Below are 19976 nucleotides of genomic sequence, written 5' to 3' on the forward strand. Positions count from 1 at the left end.
TGTCGCAGACCCAAGCGAAGTCTGGACCTTTCGTCCTGGAAGCTTAAAGGAAGGAAGCAAACACATGCTCCATCGTGTTCCCTATAAGTCGTCAACAATCTTCTAACACCAGTCTTCTCCATCCACCACCTCCACAAGCCAGCACCAGAAGACTCCAAGTCCTTCTGATCAGCTGACACAGACTCAACCTTCCACACAACAAAAGCAAAGTAAGAATTCGCAAGATATCGGTCAACCTACGACCCCAACACTGACTCGCATACAGACACAAACACAACAACAACCATGCGTCTTCTCAAGATGAGCCTCGCGACTCTCGCCGTCATCGCTCCAGCCATCTCCGCCGGACCAGCAGCCTACGGAGTCTGCCAGGCCGGATGCGCCGGCGTGGTCGTGGCTTGCTATGCGGCTGGTGGCTTCGTCTTCGGAGCCGCGGCCCCGCCTGTCCTCCCGCCAGTGATCGTCGCATGCAACACTGCGTTCGGGGCATGCCAGGCTGCTTGCTGGGCGGCGCTGATGATGCCAACGCCCTAGAGTGCGAGTATCGATTCGACGGATGGCGTGGGAATCACGGGTGACAAGAGCAACAGGGTCGGCAGTTTCATACTCAGCGATGGCCGCCGGATGGACTGGTAGCGCAGGAAGTCATAGCATTTGAATTGAACGATTCAAGGAAAATCTCTTGTGGTGACTGGTATCGCTCAAAGTGTCTACGTGATGTATCAGTGACTCATTACGACAATCGTACCTCATAGCCCTAGAGCACCTCCAAAAGCTGATACTTCTCGCCTCTTGACTCGAGCGCATCTTCCAATCTCTTCATCACAGCCAGGACCTTCTCTTCTTCCAGTCTTCTCCCAACGACTTGCACCGCAACCGGCAAACCAGCCATCGTGGCCGCATCATAATGCTTGTACGCACCCCTCGCAACACCATTCATCTTCTTGACGTTGACACTTGCGGGCAGCACATCCCTGTTCGCATCCACATGCGTAACCGGCAAGATACCACAAGTGTAATCCAGCAAATTGAACAAGAACGTGTATCCACAGCTCGACGCAGCGTCCTTCATACCATCATGCGGCACAGCAGGCGTAGCATTCGGCGGCGTCAACATCACATCCATGCCATCGCCTTTGGTTCCAAACTCATTCCACCAAGCGTGGAACTTGGCTTTGTAGACTTCCCGCTTGTAGACCCATTGCCAGTTCTCGTACGCGGACTTCTCATGCCAGTGTTCGAGGAGACCAGCCCAGATGAAATCTCGCTTGATGTATTTGACGTAAGCATAGTAGAACCATTTCAAGAATCGTGGGAGTCGCATGTATCGGCCAAATTCACGGGCACCAGCGTCGTCGGTCTCGCCGGTGCGGAAGTAGGAGCGGAATGTTCTGGTGCCGTCGGCGTTGAGGAGATTGCTGGCGATGACCATTGCTTCGTAGGGGCTGGGAGGAGTGACGTCGAAGACTTCGTGGCCTTGTCCTGAAAGGGCGTCAGCGGCCATTTGAAGGGCGCGGGAGCATGCTGGAGCAGGATCGACGACCTCGTCGGTTCGCATGATGCCGATCTTGAGCTTCTTCTTGTCGAGAAACTCGTGCTCGGTGTCGGCATTCCAAGGAATGGGGTGGACGGATTGATCGTATGTCCATGGCTTCATCTGAATGAACGAGCGTGTGAAGTAGGTGAGATCCAGAAGTGTGCGAGCCATTGGCGAGAAGACGGATGGGATACCTTCTTGTCCAGGCATGGATGTTGAAACTCCCAGCTTCGGCCATCTTCCAGTACTGCAGCGAATACTGTAACATCCCGAGAAGTGTGCTGGAGCTCGTACTGAACCAGCGACGTCTGAGCCAATGCCTATCCTGCTGCCACCAAAGGCAAGGATCGCGCCCTCTCCACCTGTACTGCCACCTGGAGAGTACTTTGGGTTGTGTGGATTCAGACACCGACCCCAGACATCGTTGAAGCTCTCGAAGCTCAACAGAGTGATGGGCAGGGCCGTCTTGACGAAAGGCACGGCTCCAGCATCCTTGAGCATGCGAACAATAGCTCCATCGACTGGCGCCGGCTTGCCCACATTGCAAGAATATCCAACAGTAGTATCAAAGCCTCCGACTTGAATGCTGTCCTTCAGACTCACGGGTATACCAGCAAGGGGTCCCTTCAAGTTGATGTCTCCACTGTTGATCCATTGTTCCGCTTCTTTCACCATCACCTCAGTAACGCAGTTCGTCTTCTCTTGTGCCTTGACCGCCGCCTTCCCGTACGCTCGTAGGACATCGACGGCATTGGTGGTGCTGTTTTGGACATTCTCGACGAGCTTATCGATGGATTCGTTCAAGATCTCTCGTTCAACGGTCGACAATGGCGTTTGGTAGGTTTGTGGGAGCGTTGCGATTCGACTTGAGCGTTCGTGTTGTTTCTGCTTGCTATTGTCGTCGCACGTCGTCAGTTCAAGCTCTCCCACATGTGTAACGACATCAAATCATGTTTCAAGTGACGAGGCGTGGGATGCGAGTGGGGAACCGTGGGAAGCTTTCGTACCATGCCGAGCGATGCTCAAAGTAGTCGAATGGAGGGATCATTCTGCCGATTCTGTCCCGTCGGACTTGCTCTTGTCCAAGTTTGGCTCGATGCTCCAACGCTTCCTCTTCCTCTATTGACCTCTTCCGATCGTCAGTGAGTTTGAGAGATGGAAACTGACCATCTTAGTCCGGATAAGATGGTATATAGCGGGGAAAGCTCCACGCGTGGACCTGCCCTATCCGATAGGTTCTAGGGTCGCGGATATCAACGGCAGGGCGCGACGGCTTGTTGTACATTCCCCTTTCGCCATCGCATCAATTTGCAAAGACGGACAACATTCATCAGCGTCACGACGAAAGAGAGCTGGCAGCCAAAGTTGAGGCCGCGATGTCTGATGAGCAATAACAGAACTGCCTTACTTCGACACAACGATTTTCAAGTCTCCATTCGAGGGCGATTCACCACGCATCCCGTGCTCGATCCAGAGCGACACAACTTGACGAACGGGCAATGGCTCTCAAAGTTAGAGCCCACGCTTTCCATCGACTCTGACCGGTTCGCCACTCCAAGTATGAAGCCAATGGCGTAGACGAGGGACCACAAAATGGAGAGCAGCAATGAATAGATCGAACAACAGCACATATACACTTCGAAAGGCAAGTCTCGAGTATCTCAACTTACTATCAACACCTCTTCCTTTCCCTCGACCAGCGAGCCCCATCTCCACCCCGTGTACTTCACCTCGCTCCAAACCCGCCTCTTTCCCATTTCTCATGACCGAGTTTCACCTACTTCTTCATTCCCAAACCCTGAAACATATGCAAAATCGGCTCAATGAACACTCTCGCGTACGCGAAACACTCGCGGCAGCCACGGGTGTTGTGTCCGCAAGCGTTGCACCAGGTCGCGACAATGCCGCCTGGGTTGGAGGCGGAGCAGCTGCAGCAGGACCACATCTTGGTGTTGGTGTTGGTGGTGGTGAGATTGGCCGGTTTTTCTGGGTGAAGTAAGTGCGCTGTAGTCGGAGTGAGTGAAACTGGTTCGTGTGCTAATTGGCATTGGCTGGACGAGCGCGCTGGTTGGAAAGATATAAGTGAGGCATGTTGGCGGGACGAAAGAGGTTGCCTTTGTTGGTCGTTTGATTATTGTGTGGTTTGTAAAATTCATTGTGGACAAAGGGAGTGAATGAGAACTATGCTCATTGTTCGGAGATTCGGGCTATAAAAAGAGATTCAGCGCAGAAGGGACAATAAGAAAGGTTGAGGAATCACTCCATGAGGAAGTGAGGTCAAGCAACCGTCGTGAAAGTCGTAAGCTTCGTTCTCGTCAATAATGCTAATACTCACTATTTACGCCTCATCGCTCGCCTGTGCATCGTCCGATATCGATAGCATGGAGTCGTCACTGCCGCTCTAATGCTCCGCCCTCTTAGGGAAAGACTATCCCTGCCAGGGAAGACCGAGAGTATCCGTTCCACCGAACAGTCCCTGACCAGTGAGCCCGAGATTGCCGTCTAGAGCCCAGCTAAGGGTGTCAAAGACGGCATTGCCGCCGAAGGTCGCATCCCACGACGCAGCCTCGAAATCGGTGCCGGACACGTCGGGCAAGCCATGACTTGGAGCCATTGGACCTCCGAGGCCACTCGGTGGCTGCGGTGTGTTGCGGGAAGCAGTTGCGTCCGTTGGTAGGGCGGTGGGATTGGTGTCTGCCGTGATCAGGCTCTCACGACCAGCCTGACCAGCACGCTCTCGCCATCGCCAAATGGCATCGTATAGGACGGATAGTGAAGAGCGACAGCGGACTTTGAGTTGCAGACTGTCATCTGGTACCAAAGTGCCGGTTTCTTCTCTCTTGACCGCGCCGTGGTCCGCGGCACCGCTGGTCTGCCACAGTTGCGCCATGACTTCGGCCAGGCGTTGAGGAAGGTCGTTGGAGCGTACGCTCAACTTGCGGAGACTCGTAATTGTGCGAAAGAAGAGGGTTCTGCCGTGTACAGTATCGACATGGACGGCGTAGAAGGAATTGAGGATTTTGAGCAGCGTTACAGACGCGGCGAGCATCATCTGTTCGATATATCGCGGCACATAGGTGAATTGCTCGGCTGGCATGTCGCTTGTGTGAGAAAGAAGTGCCGAAGCTGCGATGTAGACGTTCCGCAAATCGGCTTGGTAGTTTGGCGATGTGGTCTTGTCGAAGAAGGCGGCTAGACGGAGATGTAAGGCAGCGGCCTTGAGAAACAGTACTTGGACGGCTGCGATGAAGTTAGTTGAGGTAAGCATGTCCACGAGAAGCAGGAATGCTTACGAGAAGTGTTTGTCGAAAGCACAGTGACTTCCAGCTCTCCAAGCTCTCGAGCGTACATGTCAATCTGAAGACCACGCTGAGCCTGGTCCACTTCTACAACGTGGTCTCGCTGCATAGTGAACAGGGTTCGGGTCACTGTGTCGCAGAACTTCTCTACTTGACATCGAACCTGGAGCTCCTTCTTCATGCTGTCCAGATGCAGTCCGTATGTAAACCATGCCCAGCGAGCAAGTGGAGGTTGGCCGTTACCAGTGCTGACGTTCTGAGCGACAATATTGATGGTCGCCCATGTATTCAGTCTGTCGGAGATGTCTTCGTCGCGGAGATCAATACGGAAGCGGCTAAAGTCTTGCGCATGCGACGGTCTATGCAGACCATATTGCATTGCAAGCTGGAACATGACACCGCATAGCATCATAGTGGGCTCTTGCGAGGTTGAAGATGTCGGCAGAGGCCATGTGCATAGCAGCGCCAAAGCCTTGCAGACATGGTACGTTTGAGGGACCTGAGACAACGTCGTCCAGAGGATCTCCTCCAGAGGTCGTTGCAATTCCATGAATAGACCGGGCTTCGCATCGTAGCGTCGAGCAGCAATAGATATAATCGTCCAATGCAGCAAAGGATGCTCGCTGTAGTACTCTTTGTAAGAAGTGGCCGCGTTGAGCAGCGGCAGGAAGGGGTGATACGAGCGGAAGTAGATGCCGTACAACTCCAGAAGCTGCGGTTCTGACAGAGTCACATTTCCGAGCGTCGTATGCGATGTGCCAGGAGTTATGGACGGATAGCTCGTCGGTGCCAGTTCGCGGTAACCTTGACTCAGGTCCAGCAGACTTCTAGATGCTGCCGCTTCGCTCGCTCCGAGAAAGGCGTTGCCAGCAGCGGCAGACATCGGTGCGACGGGTGCTCCGGCAGCTGGAGAAGTTTCGTAGCTCGCACCGTATTGAGAGGTCGGTCGTGGAGTCTCGGCTGGAAGTTGTATACCCAAGCTCTCGTATTGTGCCAGCCTTGCTCTGCATGACTCCAGCTCCCTGACCATCTCTTCATGCGCCGCACGCTTGCCCAATCTCTTGAAGTCATTGTCGATGCTGCACTTGAGGTTGTGCTTAATACATCGATCGCACGGTTTGTAGTAGTCTCCAGGGCCAGCAATAACATTGCACCGTAACTGTGAAAAAGTCGTTAGTGTGAGGCAAGTCTAACCCAGGAATACGCGACGAAGAACCTGTCGCTAACCACAATGCTGTCGTCGCAACAAACGAACCTTTTGCTGCCTGCAGTCGTTGCAGGCTCTCTTCACACCTGGTTGATGTCTTCCTTTGCTCCCGTGCGTCTGGCTCATGGGACTGCCCTCGTACCCATGATCGGGCGTCCCTCCAAGGTGGTCTGCGACGCCATTCTCAGCCGCGGCAGAGCTCCGCTTTCGTTTCCTCGCAGGACCATCGATGGAAGGCGATCCGGCCAGCGGCGACGTCTGTTGTGGAGAGTTGAGCTGCGACTGTTGTGGGTCAAAGGCAGTGCCTCCATGCCAGGACATGGCTGCTCACAAGTTTTGGCTTTGGCTTTGTTGACGTTGTTCCGGTGTCGGGAGCGGACGAACTGCGAAATCGCTGATGGCAGACATGGAGAGTGACTCGAGCAGACTTCCCCGCATTGCGTGAGTGTGAAAGCGTGAAGCCGTCACGTGGGAGGAGAGGCAGGAGCCTTGTATTGTGGGGTCTTGGGGATCAGCCTTGCTCTCCTCGACAACCTACAATGACCAACACATAAGGTATCTGGTCGGTTCGAGTGTGACAACATGGGCATTGTTCAGAATCGGGCAGTTGGTCCTCATCACATCAATCCTACTCATCGCATCGGCGCGAAGGCTCCAGGACATGGGACTGTCGAATGGGAGTAGGAAGTCTATTTTCGAAGGGCTTCGTGTCGTTGCAAGCAGCTCTTCAACAAATTTGCTACAAGTCCCCTGACTTTGACTCCGGGAACGCAGTGTTGTGAGGTTTCGTTGCAGGACATCTTGAATGGTATTCGTCCCGAAACATTTCCGAGCTGCAGTCTCAAGCTCGAGAGTGGTACCACGAAAGTGTTCGCAACCTGGTTTCTTTGGAGCAGACCATTGGCGATCCAATTAACATCTCCCGTATTTGTGAGCAGAGGACGGATGAGAAAGATCAATGACGGAGTGTCTTGTGGTGAGAAGCGACTTTGAGGCAAGGTCATGTTCACTTTGAGACCGGAGGCAACTCCGTGACTTCCCCTGATGCCTGTACACCGTGCTTGACAAGCACGGCCAACTTCGACACGCCGGAAACCTTGAACACCCCACGATAATGTCTCCATGCGCCTCTCTGGTATCCTTCTCGGCCTCTTTCGCCTCCTGGTGCCATTTGCCTTAGCGGCCACGTTCTACATTTACTTGTACCCGGCGTTCAAACAATGCAGCTTTCCCGAAGCTCGCAACTCTTCTCTAAACACGCACCATGATGCCGCCTCAACATCGAGCCACAAGGCACCATTTCGCCTCCTCGCCCTCGCCGATCCGCAGTTAGAAGGCGACACTTCGCTTCCCAGTTCCGATTCGCCGGCATTTCCGAATTTTGAACGGCTGTTGAAAGATGTCGAAAAAGATGGGCTTGGAGTTTTGTCTACGAGCTGGCGAAGCAGGATAGAGGACTTGCTGCATGAGGATATAGTCCGGACAATAAGAGGATATCGAAAGCGTCTGGACCTCTGGGGTAATGACAGATATCTGGCGCATATCTACAGGGCGATGCACTGGTGGTCGGATCCTACCCACATAGTTGTGCTGGGAGATTTGCTTGGAAGTCAGTGGATCGACGACGAGGAGTTCTCGAGTCGGACTAGAAGGTTTTGGAACACAGTCTTCAAGAGCGGGCATGTCGTTCCTCGGGAGATCACGGATGCGAATGAATATCACGCCGAAGTGCTTGGACAAGATCCGACCTGGAAGAATAGGATCATTGCTGTTGCTGGCAATCACGACATAGGATATGCTGGAGACATCACATTGGAACGCATGCCTAGGTTCGAGGATGCCTATGGAAGAGTGAACTGGGAAGTCCGCTTTGCGTTGAACAAGCTTCCTGCCGCTCCTGAGCTTCGTTTGGTTATTCTCAACTCGATGAACCTGGACGGGCCCGCATACGAGCAGGATCTGCAAGCGGAAAGTATGGAATTCCTCGATCGGCATCTGCACAACGGAGACCTTCCTCCAAGCACAGCTACCATCTTGCTTACGCACATTCCGCTATACAAGGAAGAGGGTGTCTGCGTTGATGGACCGTTCTTCGATCACTTTCCCGAAGGCAACGGTAGAGGAATCAAAGAGCAGAACCATCTTAGCAGTGCAACAAGCGAGAGAATCCTAGAGGGCTTGACCGGACCGAACGGAAACGGTAGTGCCATCGTCTTGAACGGACATGATCACGAAGGATGCCTCGTCTACCACGCAAGCCTGAAAACGGGTATGGAGATCATCAATGAACAGACGCCAATATGGGCAGCGTACGAGTATCACTCTCCTGAAGGTGCACTAGCTCGCCATCCTAGCCGGACCGGCGTGCGAGAGGTCACTGTACGCAGCATGATGGGAGATTTCGGCGGCAATGCCGGTTTAGTCAGTGCATGGTGGGATGAAACGGCCGGACAGTGGCGATTCGAGTATGCAGACTGTCTGTTTGGAGTACAGCATATCTGGTGGGCGGTGCATGTGTTTGACGTTGTTGCTGCTTGCATTGGGTTGCTCGGAGCGCTTGCTTGGGTTATTGAGTCTGCATCGCGAAGACAGACGACAGATATACGGAAGAAGAACGTATAGTTTTCTTGAATTGAGACTTGAATGATGATAGCCATTTTGTCCAAGCTTCTGTCGACTGATTCGAGGCCTGGTTGCACAGCATGTCACAGAATGATCCGTGACGGCCCAACGACCAGGTTCCACGTCTCACACTGGTGCTCATGGTGCTCATTCCTTACGTTTCGGGAGCACGACTATACGGTTCAAAATGAAGTGCCGTTGCTCGAGCGAATCGGAGGTCCACAAGCACATAGGACGGAACGCCTTCGGCTTCTATAGAACCACTGTAGAACAACCCGACGTACCTTACTCAAGTACCTGTCCCTTCGTGAGACACCCTTCAAGTTTCGTCCCTCTTGCCAGGCTATCAGCAGCGACCTCGATCTTCGCAGCAAATGGTCGTGCATTCGGTTTCAGACCATTCTGTTCCGCGATATGCACCGCACCGTTGCTCATGTTCGAGCCGACGCAGTACACCGCCGTGATTGGAGCGCGGAGGTCGAATCCAATGCTAGGCCGTGCATGTCCACATGCGCCAAGTGCAGAGTGCTTGCATGGACTTGCGCAAGAAGAGCCGTTCATCACTTGCTCCCTCGCTCCCTCGTTCTCTGCGTGACCTCCTTCTTGTCTCCTCGACTTGCTTCGCATCGTTTCGTCAATCACCGTTGAATCGGACAGATGACCATATTTATGGAAGAACTTCTCCTCCCAGAGTGAGAATCGTGAAGAAATACATCACCCCCGCTAGAACTAAGCGAACCTTACTTCGCGTGAACGTGGGCAGAGCGTTCCCTCGCGACGGCATCCGTTGCTGGCCTCCTCCGACTGGCCTCCACTTTCACCTTCACACCCTCCACTCGACACGACACGACTTTCACGGCCTATTAGATATTTCACCGTTCTCCTCGAGCCGGACAAGCCATATACGAACATCAATATCCTCGCAATAGAACGTCAGGCCTTCCCCACCACCCAAGCGTCCGCGAATCGTCACCACATTTCGTTCCCCTCAACCCAAAGCCCTGGATCCCGGCGCATAATCGTCTGTCAATTTCCGCCTCTTCGGATTTCCAGCTCCTGTGAGCACGCTGTTCATATTGGCCACCGCATCAGCCATCGTGCGACGACCAGCCAAGCCACCATCGACGACCGCGAAGCGATCATCTGTAATGAGCACACGGCGTCCGAAGACACGCGTGTGGTGAATCTGTGACTGCGTTCACCGCGATCGCGCAAAAGAGCTGTGCTGCATATGGAAAGGAGTAATTTCGTAGCTCGCGAACTTACTGGGTCAACGCTGCTCGCATAGCGCGGTGGGATCGGAGGTGTAAATGCTACACGCAAAGCATGTCTGTGGAGGAGATGGACCTTCCAAGCGAGGCTGGCAAGCAGCGAGACTGGCATGAAAGTGTACAAGAGACGGAGGTGGAGCATCAGGCAACACTAGTTGGTCTTGCAAAGAGCATGGACGAGCTGAGCGTCACTGAGAACGATGCCATCGATGCGGAGACTGTGCTAGTCACTCCTCCACCTCTGCCGCACCCTTTGAGCAGACACAACTCGGGTCTGCCGCCAACACCGCCAACGATGACGAACAGCGAGGTCGCCGCGACTCAGACCGAGCGAGCTCCAAGTCCTCCTCCACAAGTCTTCGCCGATCGTGTACGCAACGCCTTGGAGTCTCGCAAGTCTGGCATCATAACTCCGGTCGGCGAGAGCCAGAGTCCACCAACGCCAGACATTTCTCCACGCGGAGCGATCCAACATTCGCGGCCTCCGCTGAGAAATGACTACGCTTCGTTCACGGAGTCGTTCCGCACCGCGAGAGAAGGTCTCAGTGGTAGCGGCAGCAACAGCATGATCACATCGCCCGTTGGAGAGCCAGATCGCTCGCCCGATTGGCTCAACATACCTAGTACAACCCGACTGGCTGTGAAGAGAACTGGCAGCGATGATAGTGGCACGATTCAGAATGAGGGCTCGGACGTTGGCGAGATTCGGGTGAAGAATTATCAGGTGGAGTCGGATAGCGATATGGACAAGACTTCGAGCCTGCATGCCAACAGCGAATCGCCGACTTCGCCGTTGATGGAGACAAATAATCGAATACATCGACTTCGTGCGCCCATCAAGCCTGGAGACGATTTAAAGCGGGTTGACAATGCTTTGATCTACGGCACGCCGTTGTGGAAGGCCGCTCCGAAGAACCCGCTCTTTCGCAAAAAGGAGGTGAAATTGGAGTCAACGGCTCGGCTCGAAGACATTACTTCACTTCTTCCAGCAGACGATACTCAAGAGTCGATCTCTGCACCGCAACAGAAATTGTCGGAACACGATCAGATGCAGCAGATCGAATCGCCCCTACAGCTGACCCTCCCTGCCGAGGGATACGCTCCAGCTGATGTTGCATCGCCATCTACACCGCCGGTCAATGAGGTGTCTCTTGAAGGCAACAACATGGCATACCGAATGATCCAGGAGGAGAACGTGAAGCGTTACAGCGCTATCAGCGACGGCAGTGGCGTGCAGGCTGTCGTGGTCGCCACTCCGGAAAGGCAGCGGACTTTACGGCACACCTCCAGGTGTGAATCGTTGCGCGGCGCCAGCACTCCAGCCAGCAGCAAGCGACATAGCGTGGAGAGCAGCCACAAACTCAAGCACAAGCATGGCAGGGCGTCTATCGGAAGCGAAGGGTCTCCAAGTGTGCGTCCGGACGACTTTTACGCTGACAGCAAGATCGTTGCGAAACCATACGGACAACTCACCAAAAGCTCGATCCGTGTGGTCTCTTCACCGTTGAACGACCGACCGATTCCGATTGCAAACATGAAGCTGCCCCTTGCTGGCGATGCAGCCAGGCCTCACTTACGATCGATCTCCGAACAACAACCGCGCGCTCTCAGAAGATCGAAGCGAGACTTGCGTCTAGATCGCGTGAGCTCTTTGCGTACCGACTCACCAAGTCATCGATTGAGGAGAACCTCCGCGGACCAAAGGCTGGATCGAGACAACAGTGTGCGTCGCACAAGTCTAGGATCGGACTTCCAAGTTGAAGAAGTCAATCCTTCACCAAAATTGAGACGCACTTCGCACGAGCGAAGACTGAGTCTGAACAACGACGTTCGCCGTACCAGTATTCCACGTGCTGAGGAGATTCCCGATGTCAAGCTACCTTGCGATACGATTCTGGAAGTGCCGCAAGGAATGCCCGAACGTCACTTGCTTCCCAGTAACACGCCGATGTCAAACTTCTCTGCGGTGACTGAAGATGAGGTCTGCGTGGCGAGAGGGATGGAGATCTACCCGCACAATAATAGCAGCGTGATTATGGTACACCAGGTCTCACGGGAACTTCAAGGCTTGGGTGTGAGCGGTGCTCACATTGAGGAAAAAGAGCACATCCTTCACGACGGACCTTCTCCTGTCTTCGAGGCTTATGTCCAAGGACCGACAACGTCTCAAAGCGCGCTTGATGAGCCGAGCCACCATGTCGACAACCAGCTTGATGATCCGCGCACAGCACCAGAGCCTCCGCAGCTCGTCTTCATCCCTCCAACGCCGATCGATGACCCAGACCGACAGATGGTTCCCCCTGACACTCTGGATGATCAAGTTCAAAGACGACCGAGTTTGAGGGACCGCGTGAAACGCTACAGTGAGAGTCTCATTCAACCGATCCCGTTTGGCCGGTCAAATAGCTTCCGTCGGTTCTCACTTCCGCAAGGTCGACCGCAGACTACCCCGGCAGCGCGACCAATTTACCTTTCATCTTTCTGGCAGCCTCGGGAGTTCTGGGAGGGATATGACAGCAGTGATGACGACTTCGAAGACAGCGACGGCCGACTACCTCCCGGCGGCGACACTTCCGAGGTGGCTGAACGGCGCCGCTCTGTATTCCCTCGTATGATGAGCGTGCGTGAGAAACGCAATCAAGCGCGGAATGATGAGCCAAAACCTCGCCGCATATTTACGCTTCCCTTTACAGGTGGCAACCAGGTGGCGTACGTCGGTCTGTCGGGCGTTAGCAGCAAGCTCAAGCAGCTCAAGGCTCGACGTTATGAGCAAGTTCAGGAGAAGAGGCGTGAGAAGTTGAGAGGACAGATCAGGTTTCCGCCAGGTGATGGCATTGTTGGGGTACATGAAGCTTGAAAACAATCTCTCGCACTGATCGGACCGGTTAGAATTTGAGTCTCTCCTTGCAGGTCGAAGGACTCAGCCGATAATGGCGGCGCCGGCAGCATGAAAGAGGAGGCCCGCAAGGAACTGCCCCAGGGCATTGTGCAAACGAACACCTCCTTACGGACAACGAATATTGTGCTACTTGGAGGAGCATTGGAGTTTTGATTATGCGTTCGCGTATCGATGGACAGCCCGTACCAGTCTGGCTGTCCATACCGGAAATGGCGAAAATACCATGATGACGACGAGTGAAAGAGCAACGAACATGAAATGCATTGCACTGGGATTCGAAGATGCGGATCGCAAGCAAGCGGCGACGCTATGAGATGAGACGATTACGAGAGAGACGAACGGCATTTGCATTTGATTGACCATTTAGGCACATAATAAAACTTCAATGATTCCGAGAGTCTCTATATCTGTGCAGGTCAGACTGAGGCGGGTCACGTGGATAAAACTGACGAGATGACAGAGGCGGAGCACGAGGAGAGCAGGACGGTGACATGAATGAGACGAGCACAGTGGTGTATCAAGAAGATACAATGTCTATCTGAACGAAGATCATGCTAACGCCATGTGGTTCTGCCTCTGAGACTAAGCTCACCCTCAAGACCCGATCAACTGGTCAAGCCGGCTAGAATACCAAACACAAACTTTCCTCGCGATGAAACGCTCATCCCTCATTGCTCCCATGGGCGACCGTGAGGCCCGAACACGCGGAAGCGCGCCACCTCGTCGGCCCTCTCCCTCTCGGCCTCCTCCATGGAGACGCGGGAGCTGACTCCCATGGCGTTGCCATTGTTGTTGGAGCCGGAGTTGATGTTGACCTGGCCAAGCATCAACAAGCCACGAGCAGCGGAAGCGGTGGCATCCATGGTGGCCATGGATGGCGGCTGGTAGGCTGGCAGCCCAAGATAGCCCCCACGGACCTCCGCGCCGGTGTACTGGCGGGAGGTGATGGGGTCGACCCACACGGCGGAGTCGGTATTGGCCTCGCGGAGAGGCGAGGCAGGGGCGGCGGCGACGACAGGAGTGGCGGTGCTCCTCTTCCTGGTCGGAGTCTTCTTGCCGGCAGCCTTCTTGCCGCGAGTCTTCTTCACGCCGAGAGCTTTGGCCTTGGTGGGGAGAAGACCACGGGTATTGCCCTTTGGGCGAGGGTTCAGAGCCAAGCGAACTTTGGTCTCGGCAGCCTTGGCCGCCTCGTAAGGCGCCTCGCGCCAGAGATGCTCTCTCAGAGCATCGACGGGGACCCGAACGCCAGGGATGATGACCTCCTTGGTGGGACAGGCGGCCAGGTCGAGGTTCTTCACCTGCTTCTTGAACTTGTGCTCCCGGTTGCGCAGAGCCTGGTAGGAGCGTCCAATGGCCCAGGCGATGGCCCATAGCCCCGCCTTGCCGTACCAAAAGTGGACGAAGATGAGCTACAGAGGCATGGTCAGTGAGGGTTTCGGAGAGAGGGTTGGGTAGGGGAGAGGGAAACTTACCTCGTTATCAGTCCAGGTGGCTTTCGCCCTGCGGCGGGGAGCGTCGAACACGAAGGGGAGTTGTTCCGCCCAGAGCTCGCGGAGGGTCTTCCCCTCAAAGGTTGGCTCAAAAGTGCGGGTGGTGTTCGACATCTTGGCGTTGCTGTGGTAGACTGTTTGCTTGATGTGAGTCTGGGTGATGGGAAAAGAAACGGCCTGGTGGGGGGCGGAGATGATTCTTTTGAACCCTCCTCCTGCCATTTTTCCACGCCCGGAAACCTTGAGGGCGATGATGCGCACACAGTACCATACAGAGCCATGGTACCATTGGGACGATGGAGAGAGTCGAGAGCAGAAAGCGACATGCTCCAATTCGGTGGAGAGAACCATTGGAACTGTGGGACGGAGCAACATTGGACTGGACCAGCTTTGGAGACAGCGTCGAGCCGGGCTCTCATTCAACAAGTCGCATCAAACACTCTGCTTGCAAGAGTCGAGGTCTGCTGGTATACCGCGGTTCGGCTCTGGAGAAGGAGTATGACTGCTATAACCACCGTATCGGGAACCTCAACCGTTTGCTGCTCACGGACCTTGCGGCGGCCTCGCGGCTGCACAGCGCTCCTTGCACATGCTCAGGTCGCGCAGCCAGCATGTGCAGTGGGCGGCTATCAATTCGCTCCCTCCGCTGCACACCATGCGTTGGTCACAATGCGTCGCGCGCTGCTTCCGAAAGTTCTGCCGTCGGAGCAGCAAAGCGAGCCCGGCAGAGCCTTCGCTCGTTGACCTACCCACTCGAAGCGGTGGACATCAGCATGCCAGGCGCCGCAACGAGCGTCATCTAGCCGCAGCGGTGGTTGAGCAGTCCGGCGTGCGTTGCAAACATGGGACGAAGACAATGTCTGTGACTCTTGACTTGATCAACAGTACGTCATAACACAATCACATCAAGGTCAATCCGTACGAATCTTCCTCCTGCGAAATTTGGTGCTGGTGGGAGGCAGCTGAGGCGCCAGGGAGTGGAAAAGCTATGCTGCTCGTCCCAGTACATGCATTGAACCGCCTCTCTTGGCGATGCTGGTTGATTGTTGTTACGATTTGTTCCACCCACTCCTGAGCCCCTTTTCTCCGGGCGCAAACGCATTCGCTTTCGCCAGCAATAGCCGCAACTTGCAGAGATTTCACTGCTCGACCGCGCTTGTGCGCTGCTCCCTCCGTCTTCCATGGCAATGCTTCGCCATCTTCGACGCACACTCGTCGCTGCTGTCATCGTCGTTCCACGGGAGGAAACGACGAGACTGGACGACAGAACCACAGGTCTGCTGGCAATCCTCTCGATCCAATCGATTTCCAGCGATGAGTCCTACTGATGCTAGCGCAGTCCTGAACGGCTTGTCATTTGTCCGATTGTTCCTGATCGACAGTCGGAGAGAAATGGCAGCAGCAAATCCGAAGCGCCTATCGCCTTAGACCCGATGGCGACCACGATCTCGCATCGCCTCTTGGCACCAACCAGCCACAAGCAAAAGGCCAGGCCCGAGTCTTCCAGTCGTCCAACCAGCACGCTCCTGGAGTCAAAACGACACTGCAAAGACACCAAAATTGCGACTTGTCGTTTCTCATCTGGATAGGTGGAGTCCGAATTTCAAGGGCCTTTACACACGTGAAGCGTGGCGATAAGGGTGATTTCCAACACTTTTCACCCACGGCAAAGGTACATTCCGCTTTGCGCTTTGCGAACTCTGCCGCGTCAATGCTGCCTGTACAATTGGTCACTGGCACACTGGACTCTTGGTAGGACAGAAGTTTCGCAAAAAGCTAGAGTGATCGGGAGTGGAGACTTTACAGATTCCCGAACCACGGTTTTGCTCCCCGAGACTTTCGGGAACGTGGGAGGGAGGTGTGATCACTTCGCGTACCACTAAATTGCATGGCTTGCATGTGATGACCATCTTTACGAGACGGTGGGTCCGGGAGCTGTTCAACGTCGATGATGTTGGCCAGTGGGCATGTAGAGACGTTTCGGAGAATTCGAAGAGGACATATGCTGTTGGTTCGGCCATTGGGAAAAGTCAAACAATCCGAGAGTTCGTTGCATTACGCCTTGCCGATTCACTGATAACTGCAGCCGGAGTTTGAACTCCGCCTCGATTTTGAAGCTTACGCACCAGTCACAGGACAACATCGAAGCTGCAATGTCTTGCTTCGGGCCTCACCGACGATGCGATGATTCGGGGGATTAGCCTCCCGTCCGAAGACACCTCTTGGACGACACGTTCTTCGGAACAAGAGAACTCGGTGTGATGATGTGGCTCTGCTTGGGTGTCCGTGCATCAACTGAGGTGTACCTGCATTGGGCGGGTCTAGATCACGCCGGCGAAGAGTAATGACGACACAACTGACTCTCGTGCCAGAGTGCGCACGGAGGCCCGAGCGGTGCCGGCGAGCTGTCGGGCGACGCTTTTGTGACGGGGAAAATGCGAGTTCTGGGGGGATCAGCAAAGGCTCAGAGGACATACAGATGACGTGTGAAGCTCATTGCGACATGTCAATCAGGAGAGCAGCCATGAGCCGGAGTAAAGCACTCGACTAGAGTGAGAGAATCAAAGATAGTGGAACAGGAAATGGGGTATCTCATTTCAACCTGCGCTGCGCTTGCTTGCTTGCTTGCTTGCTTGCTAAAAGTACAAAGGATTTTCGCCGAAACGCGCAACTCCTTCTGCGCCAAATATCATACAGTCCTGATCTCTCCATCTGTTCTTCTTCGTATGAGGCCATTATATGTCTTTCGTTGTCGTCATGTGTGTTGCGACCGTGTCCAGCACGGTTCGCGTTGGGTATATTAAAGGAGTGTGTGTGTGTCGAGGGTATAGGTAAAACGCCTTGCCCAAGGCTATCGCTATCAGGTGGGTCGACTTTCCGTCCAGCAGTGGTGGTAAAGGTAGTAAACAGCAGCAGCAAATGACAAAGGAAATTCGTCCGGGGTATCTCTCGGTCCAGGAAATGCAAAAGCAAAAAAGCCATCCAAGGTGTGAGCAGAAAACATGATTACATGTCCTCGCTCATGATCGACTCCCGGGACTGTGGGAGCACATTACTCGCTGTCGAAGGGCCGTATAGTTCTGTGTTGGTGCTGTCCTCGACTTCCAGGTCGAGTGCCTTTTCGCGGCAAGCACCGGCCGAGAAGCCGTTGCCGACCTTGGTAGAAATGATGCGCCAGCGATCATTATCGTACTCTTGGATTGCAGTGCGAAGCTTGAGGACCTGAAGGTGCTGTTAGTCAAGCTGTCAACGACGGCGTGAGTGGGAAAGAACATACCATATCATCTGTCCAGATGGTGGTCTTGGCCTTCAGCTTCGTACAGTACCTGACCTGTAATGTTCCGGAACTTCGACCAGGGAAGAAGTCCGCGATTTGTTTCCAGGTGAGGTTCTTTGTCTCCTTGAGTTCCACCAGTAGTGCGTCGTCTTCGGGTGTGAATTTGAGCTTCGGTCCTTTCGGACGAAGTGCAGGTTCAGGCATCCCGGGTTGGCCGACCACGCTGGCAGGTCCGAGGTCGTTGTCCTCATCGTCATCAGCCGGCGAACCGCTGAAGCGTGGCATCTTGTTCGGCGGTTGTTGGTTCGGCAGACGGTGGTGGTGATGTTGCTGGGACGGCTGTGTTTGAGGTGGCGGCAGGGATTGCGTCGAACGGTTCGAGTGTGAGTTCTGGGTAGAAGGTCTCCGCGAGGGTGGATACTGGAACTGCTGGAATCCCTGCTGGAGCTGCGACGGTCCGGCCGGAGCAAAGTACTCCACGGGAGTGTGTCGTCCTCCACCTGCTGGAAGACCTTGAGTTTGCAATTGGAGCCCTTGGTAGTCATAGTCGAAATCCTCGTGGAAACTACGTTTACGAGCGTTGTGTCCCGGATGTTGGTACACCGTCGCTTGCGGGCTGTGATACGGACTTGAGTAGTGTGAGGATGCCACTGTGGAGATCTGTCGAGGTCTTTGCATGGCCAGCATTTGATTCTGATCGACACTGGGCGCAAGAGTGTACTGCGGCTCTGCCGCAGACATCTGCATTGGGAGGATGGGAGAGACGCCATACTGCGGGTATTCCTGGGTGGTTTGCTGCTGCTGGTGTTGTTGTTGCGGTTGTTGATGCTGGGACGGCAGGTATGGTGGCGGATATGACTGCACGAGAATCCTCTGGTATTCCGTGCTGGTCACCTGTGGGACCTCATGGTTCATATGTTCATTTCCTTGGCCACCGAAGTCGAAGGAAAACTCCTGGAATGGACGCGCCACAGCTGCCAGCGTGTCTAAAGGCTGCCGGAGCACTTTACTCGGGCAGCGGGGCGGACCGGTTGATTGGAGTATAGCGATAGCGACTGAAAAATAACGACAATGAAGTCGTTCCGGGCAAGAATGTACGTGTGCTAGACACGAGTAAGTGAAGTGTGAAGTGGTAATACAGGCAGAAGAATATATTAAACAATGTAGATGGGCAGGGCGTTAAAGAGAGGGTCGTATGGTCATCAGACAAGGAAAAACAAAATGGCACTCATAAGATGGATCTGTCCCGCGCGCAGAGAAGCAGGCATGCCGCTGTACTTAAACCGCATTCTCATGCGGGACGCAGTTGCCGTCACCGATTCGCAAACTGTGGCCTCCGCCGAATCCTCGCAGATCGCCACCAACCCGAGTGCACTTCCGCGGAAAGTCCTCTTGGGGGCCATTGCGCATGGATTCGGGCGTTCGTTAGCGTGACATGGGCTTGCCCTGGAGCAGCAGCAGGACGGGCAATCGGAACCTGATACACTCCACATGCAGATGATTGCCACCTTGGGCGTGATGTTCGACGTCGTGTTGTGACAACCTTCGTCACTCGTCATATGCAGGTACTGCTTAGCAGGCCCCACTCCGTTGAGCAGTGCGGTCAGAGTTTGGAAAATCTTTCACCAGGCCCGACAGGCATACTCCAAGCAGGGCCGGGTCAACGAAGCCGAATCACCCTCAATATACCATGGATCTATCATTTTGTCCGTGAACCAATCAGTGCCAGGCTCAAGGATGTATGGTTGGAATGCGGATGCGCAATGCCAGACCCAGAGGAGCCATGGTGAATCTGGCGAGGCGAGGCACTTCCAGATTGTCCGTGCTCTAACGGCGGAGGATACGAAGAGCTGCAATTGCAGGACCCTTCATCAGCGGGACGGGAGGCTGGCCAGAAAGTTCACCGTACAACAGCCCCGACAGCAGCGGCCCGTCGGTCAACTTTGCCCTCCTCACGCGGAGATCAAGACCAGCCGACCAACTGGGCAACAAATGCGATCCGAATACGTGTGAGGTAATCGCGGGGTGACGAGTGAATGGGTGGCGACCATCATCATCGTCAAGCGAATGCGTGTGTTCGTGCTCAGGGCCCATGTCGATCGATGTCGTATCCAGCACTATAGGGCAGGGATCAGGCACATACCAGAGCGGCCGACAAGCGTGGAAGGATAGAAGCACGCCAGAAAAAAACCGGGTAAAGGCACCGCCGAGGATGTTGGGCGTGGTCTGTGGGTCGAGGAACGTTTATCCGTCGTCATTTGATCCGTCCATGGTGTTAGTATATGCCGTCGCGCTGGTCCCTTTGAAGTCGCAGGAGCTTGCTTCTTGTTCGTTCTCTTGCGCGAGGCGGAGGGGTTGGCAACTTCATCAGGAT

At 54.5% G+C, this 19976-nt stretch overlaps 6 protein-coding genes across 6 annotated transcripts; 2 read left to right on the forward strand and 4 right to left on the reverse strand.

Moving 5' to 3' along the window:
- Positions 1 to 757: 757 nt before the first annotated feature.
- Positions 758 to 2585, reverse strand: MYCGRDRAFT_34594 (uncharacterized protein; the record flags this gene model as incomplete). The annotated part of the gene is made up of 2 exons (XM_003857693.1): positions 758 to 2429; positions 2545 to 2585. The coding sequence occupies 2 exons, from the start codon at positions 2583 to 2585 to the stop codon at positions 758 to 760; spliced, it is 1713 nt and encodes a 570-aa protein (XP_003857741.1).
- Positions 2586 to 3965: 1380 nt separating this feature from the next.
- MYCGRDRAFT_65005 (uncharacterized protein) lies at positions 3966 to 6169 on the reverse strand (the record flags this gene model as incomplete). Its single annotated transcript, XM_003857692.1, has 3 exons — positions 3966 to 4777; positions 4831 to 5995; positions 6092 to 6169. 3 exons carry the CDS (start codon positions 6167 to 6169, stop codon positions 3966 to 3968), a joined length of 2055 nt encoding a protein of 684 aa, XP_003857740.1.
- A 1005-nt stretch (positions 6170 to 7174) lies between these two features.
- Positions 7175 to 8605, forward strand: MYCGRDRAFT_12526 (uncharacterized protein; the record flags this gene model as incomplete). The annotated part of the gene is made up of 1 exon (XM_003855852.1): positions 7175 to 8605. A coding segment is annotated over one exon (1431 nt), but the record flags the coding sequence as incomplete, so codon positions are not given.
- A 1260-nt stretch (positions 8606 to 9865) lies between these two features.
- Positions 9866 to 12793, forward strand: MYCGRDRAFT_106788 (uncharacterized protein; the record flags this gene model as incomplete). The annotated part of the gene is made up of 1 exon (XM_003855853.1): positions 9866 to 12793. The coding sequence occupies one exon, from the start codon at positions 9992 to 9994 to the stop codon at positions 12791 to 12793; it is 2802 nt and encodes a 933-aa protein (XP_003855901.1).
- A 710-nt stretch (positions 12794 to 13503) lies between these two features.
- On the reverse strand, positions 13504 to 14439 carry MYCGRDRAFT_88725 (uncharacterized protein; the record flags this gene model as incomplete). The annotated part of the gene is made up of 2 exons (XM_003857691.1): positions 13504 to 14244; positions 14308 to 14439. The coding sequence occupies 2 exons, from the start codon at positions 14437 to 14439 to the stop codon at positions 13504 to 13506; spliced, it is 873 nt and encodes a 290-aa protein (XP_003857739.1).
- A 2979-nt stretch (positions 14440 to 17418) lies between these two features.
- On the reverse strand, positions 17419 to 17932 carry MYCGRDRAFT_28684 (uncharacterized protein; the record flags this gene model as incomplete). The annotated part of the gene is made up of 2 exons (XM_003857690.1): positions 17419 to 17547; positions 17603 to 17932. Coding segments are annotated over 2 exons (459 nt in total), but the record flags the coding sequence as incomplete, so codon positions are not given.
- Positions 17933 to 19976: the final 2044 nt, after the last annotated feature.

The sequence above is a fragment of the Zymoseptoria tritici genome, chromosome 1 (genome assembly GCF_000219625.1).
Source record: "Zymoseptoria tritici IPO323 chromosome 1, whole genome shotgun sequence".
Classification (NCBI taxonomy): Eukaryota; Fungi; Ascomycota; class Dothideomycetes; order Mycosphaerellales; family Mycosphaerellaceae; genus Zymoseptoria; species Zymoseptoria tritici.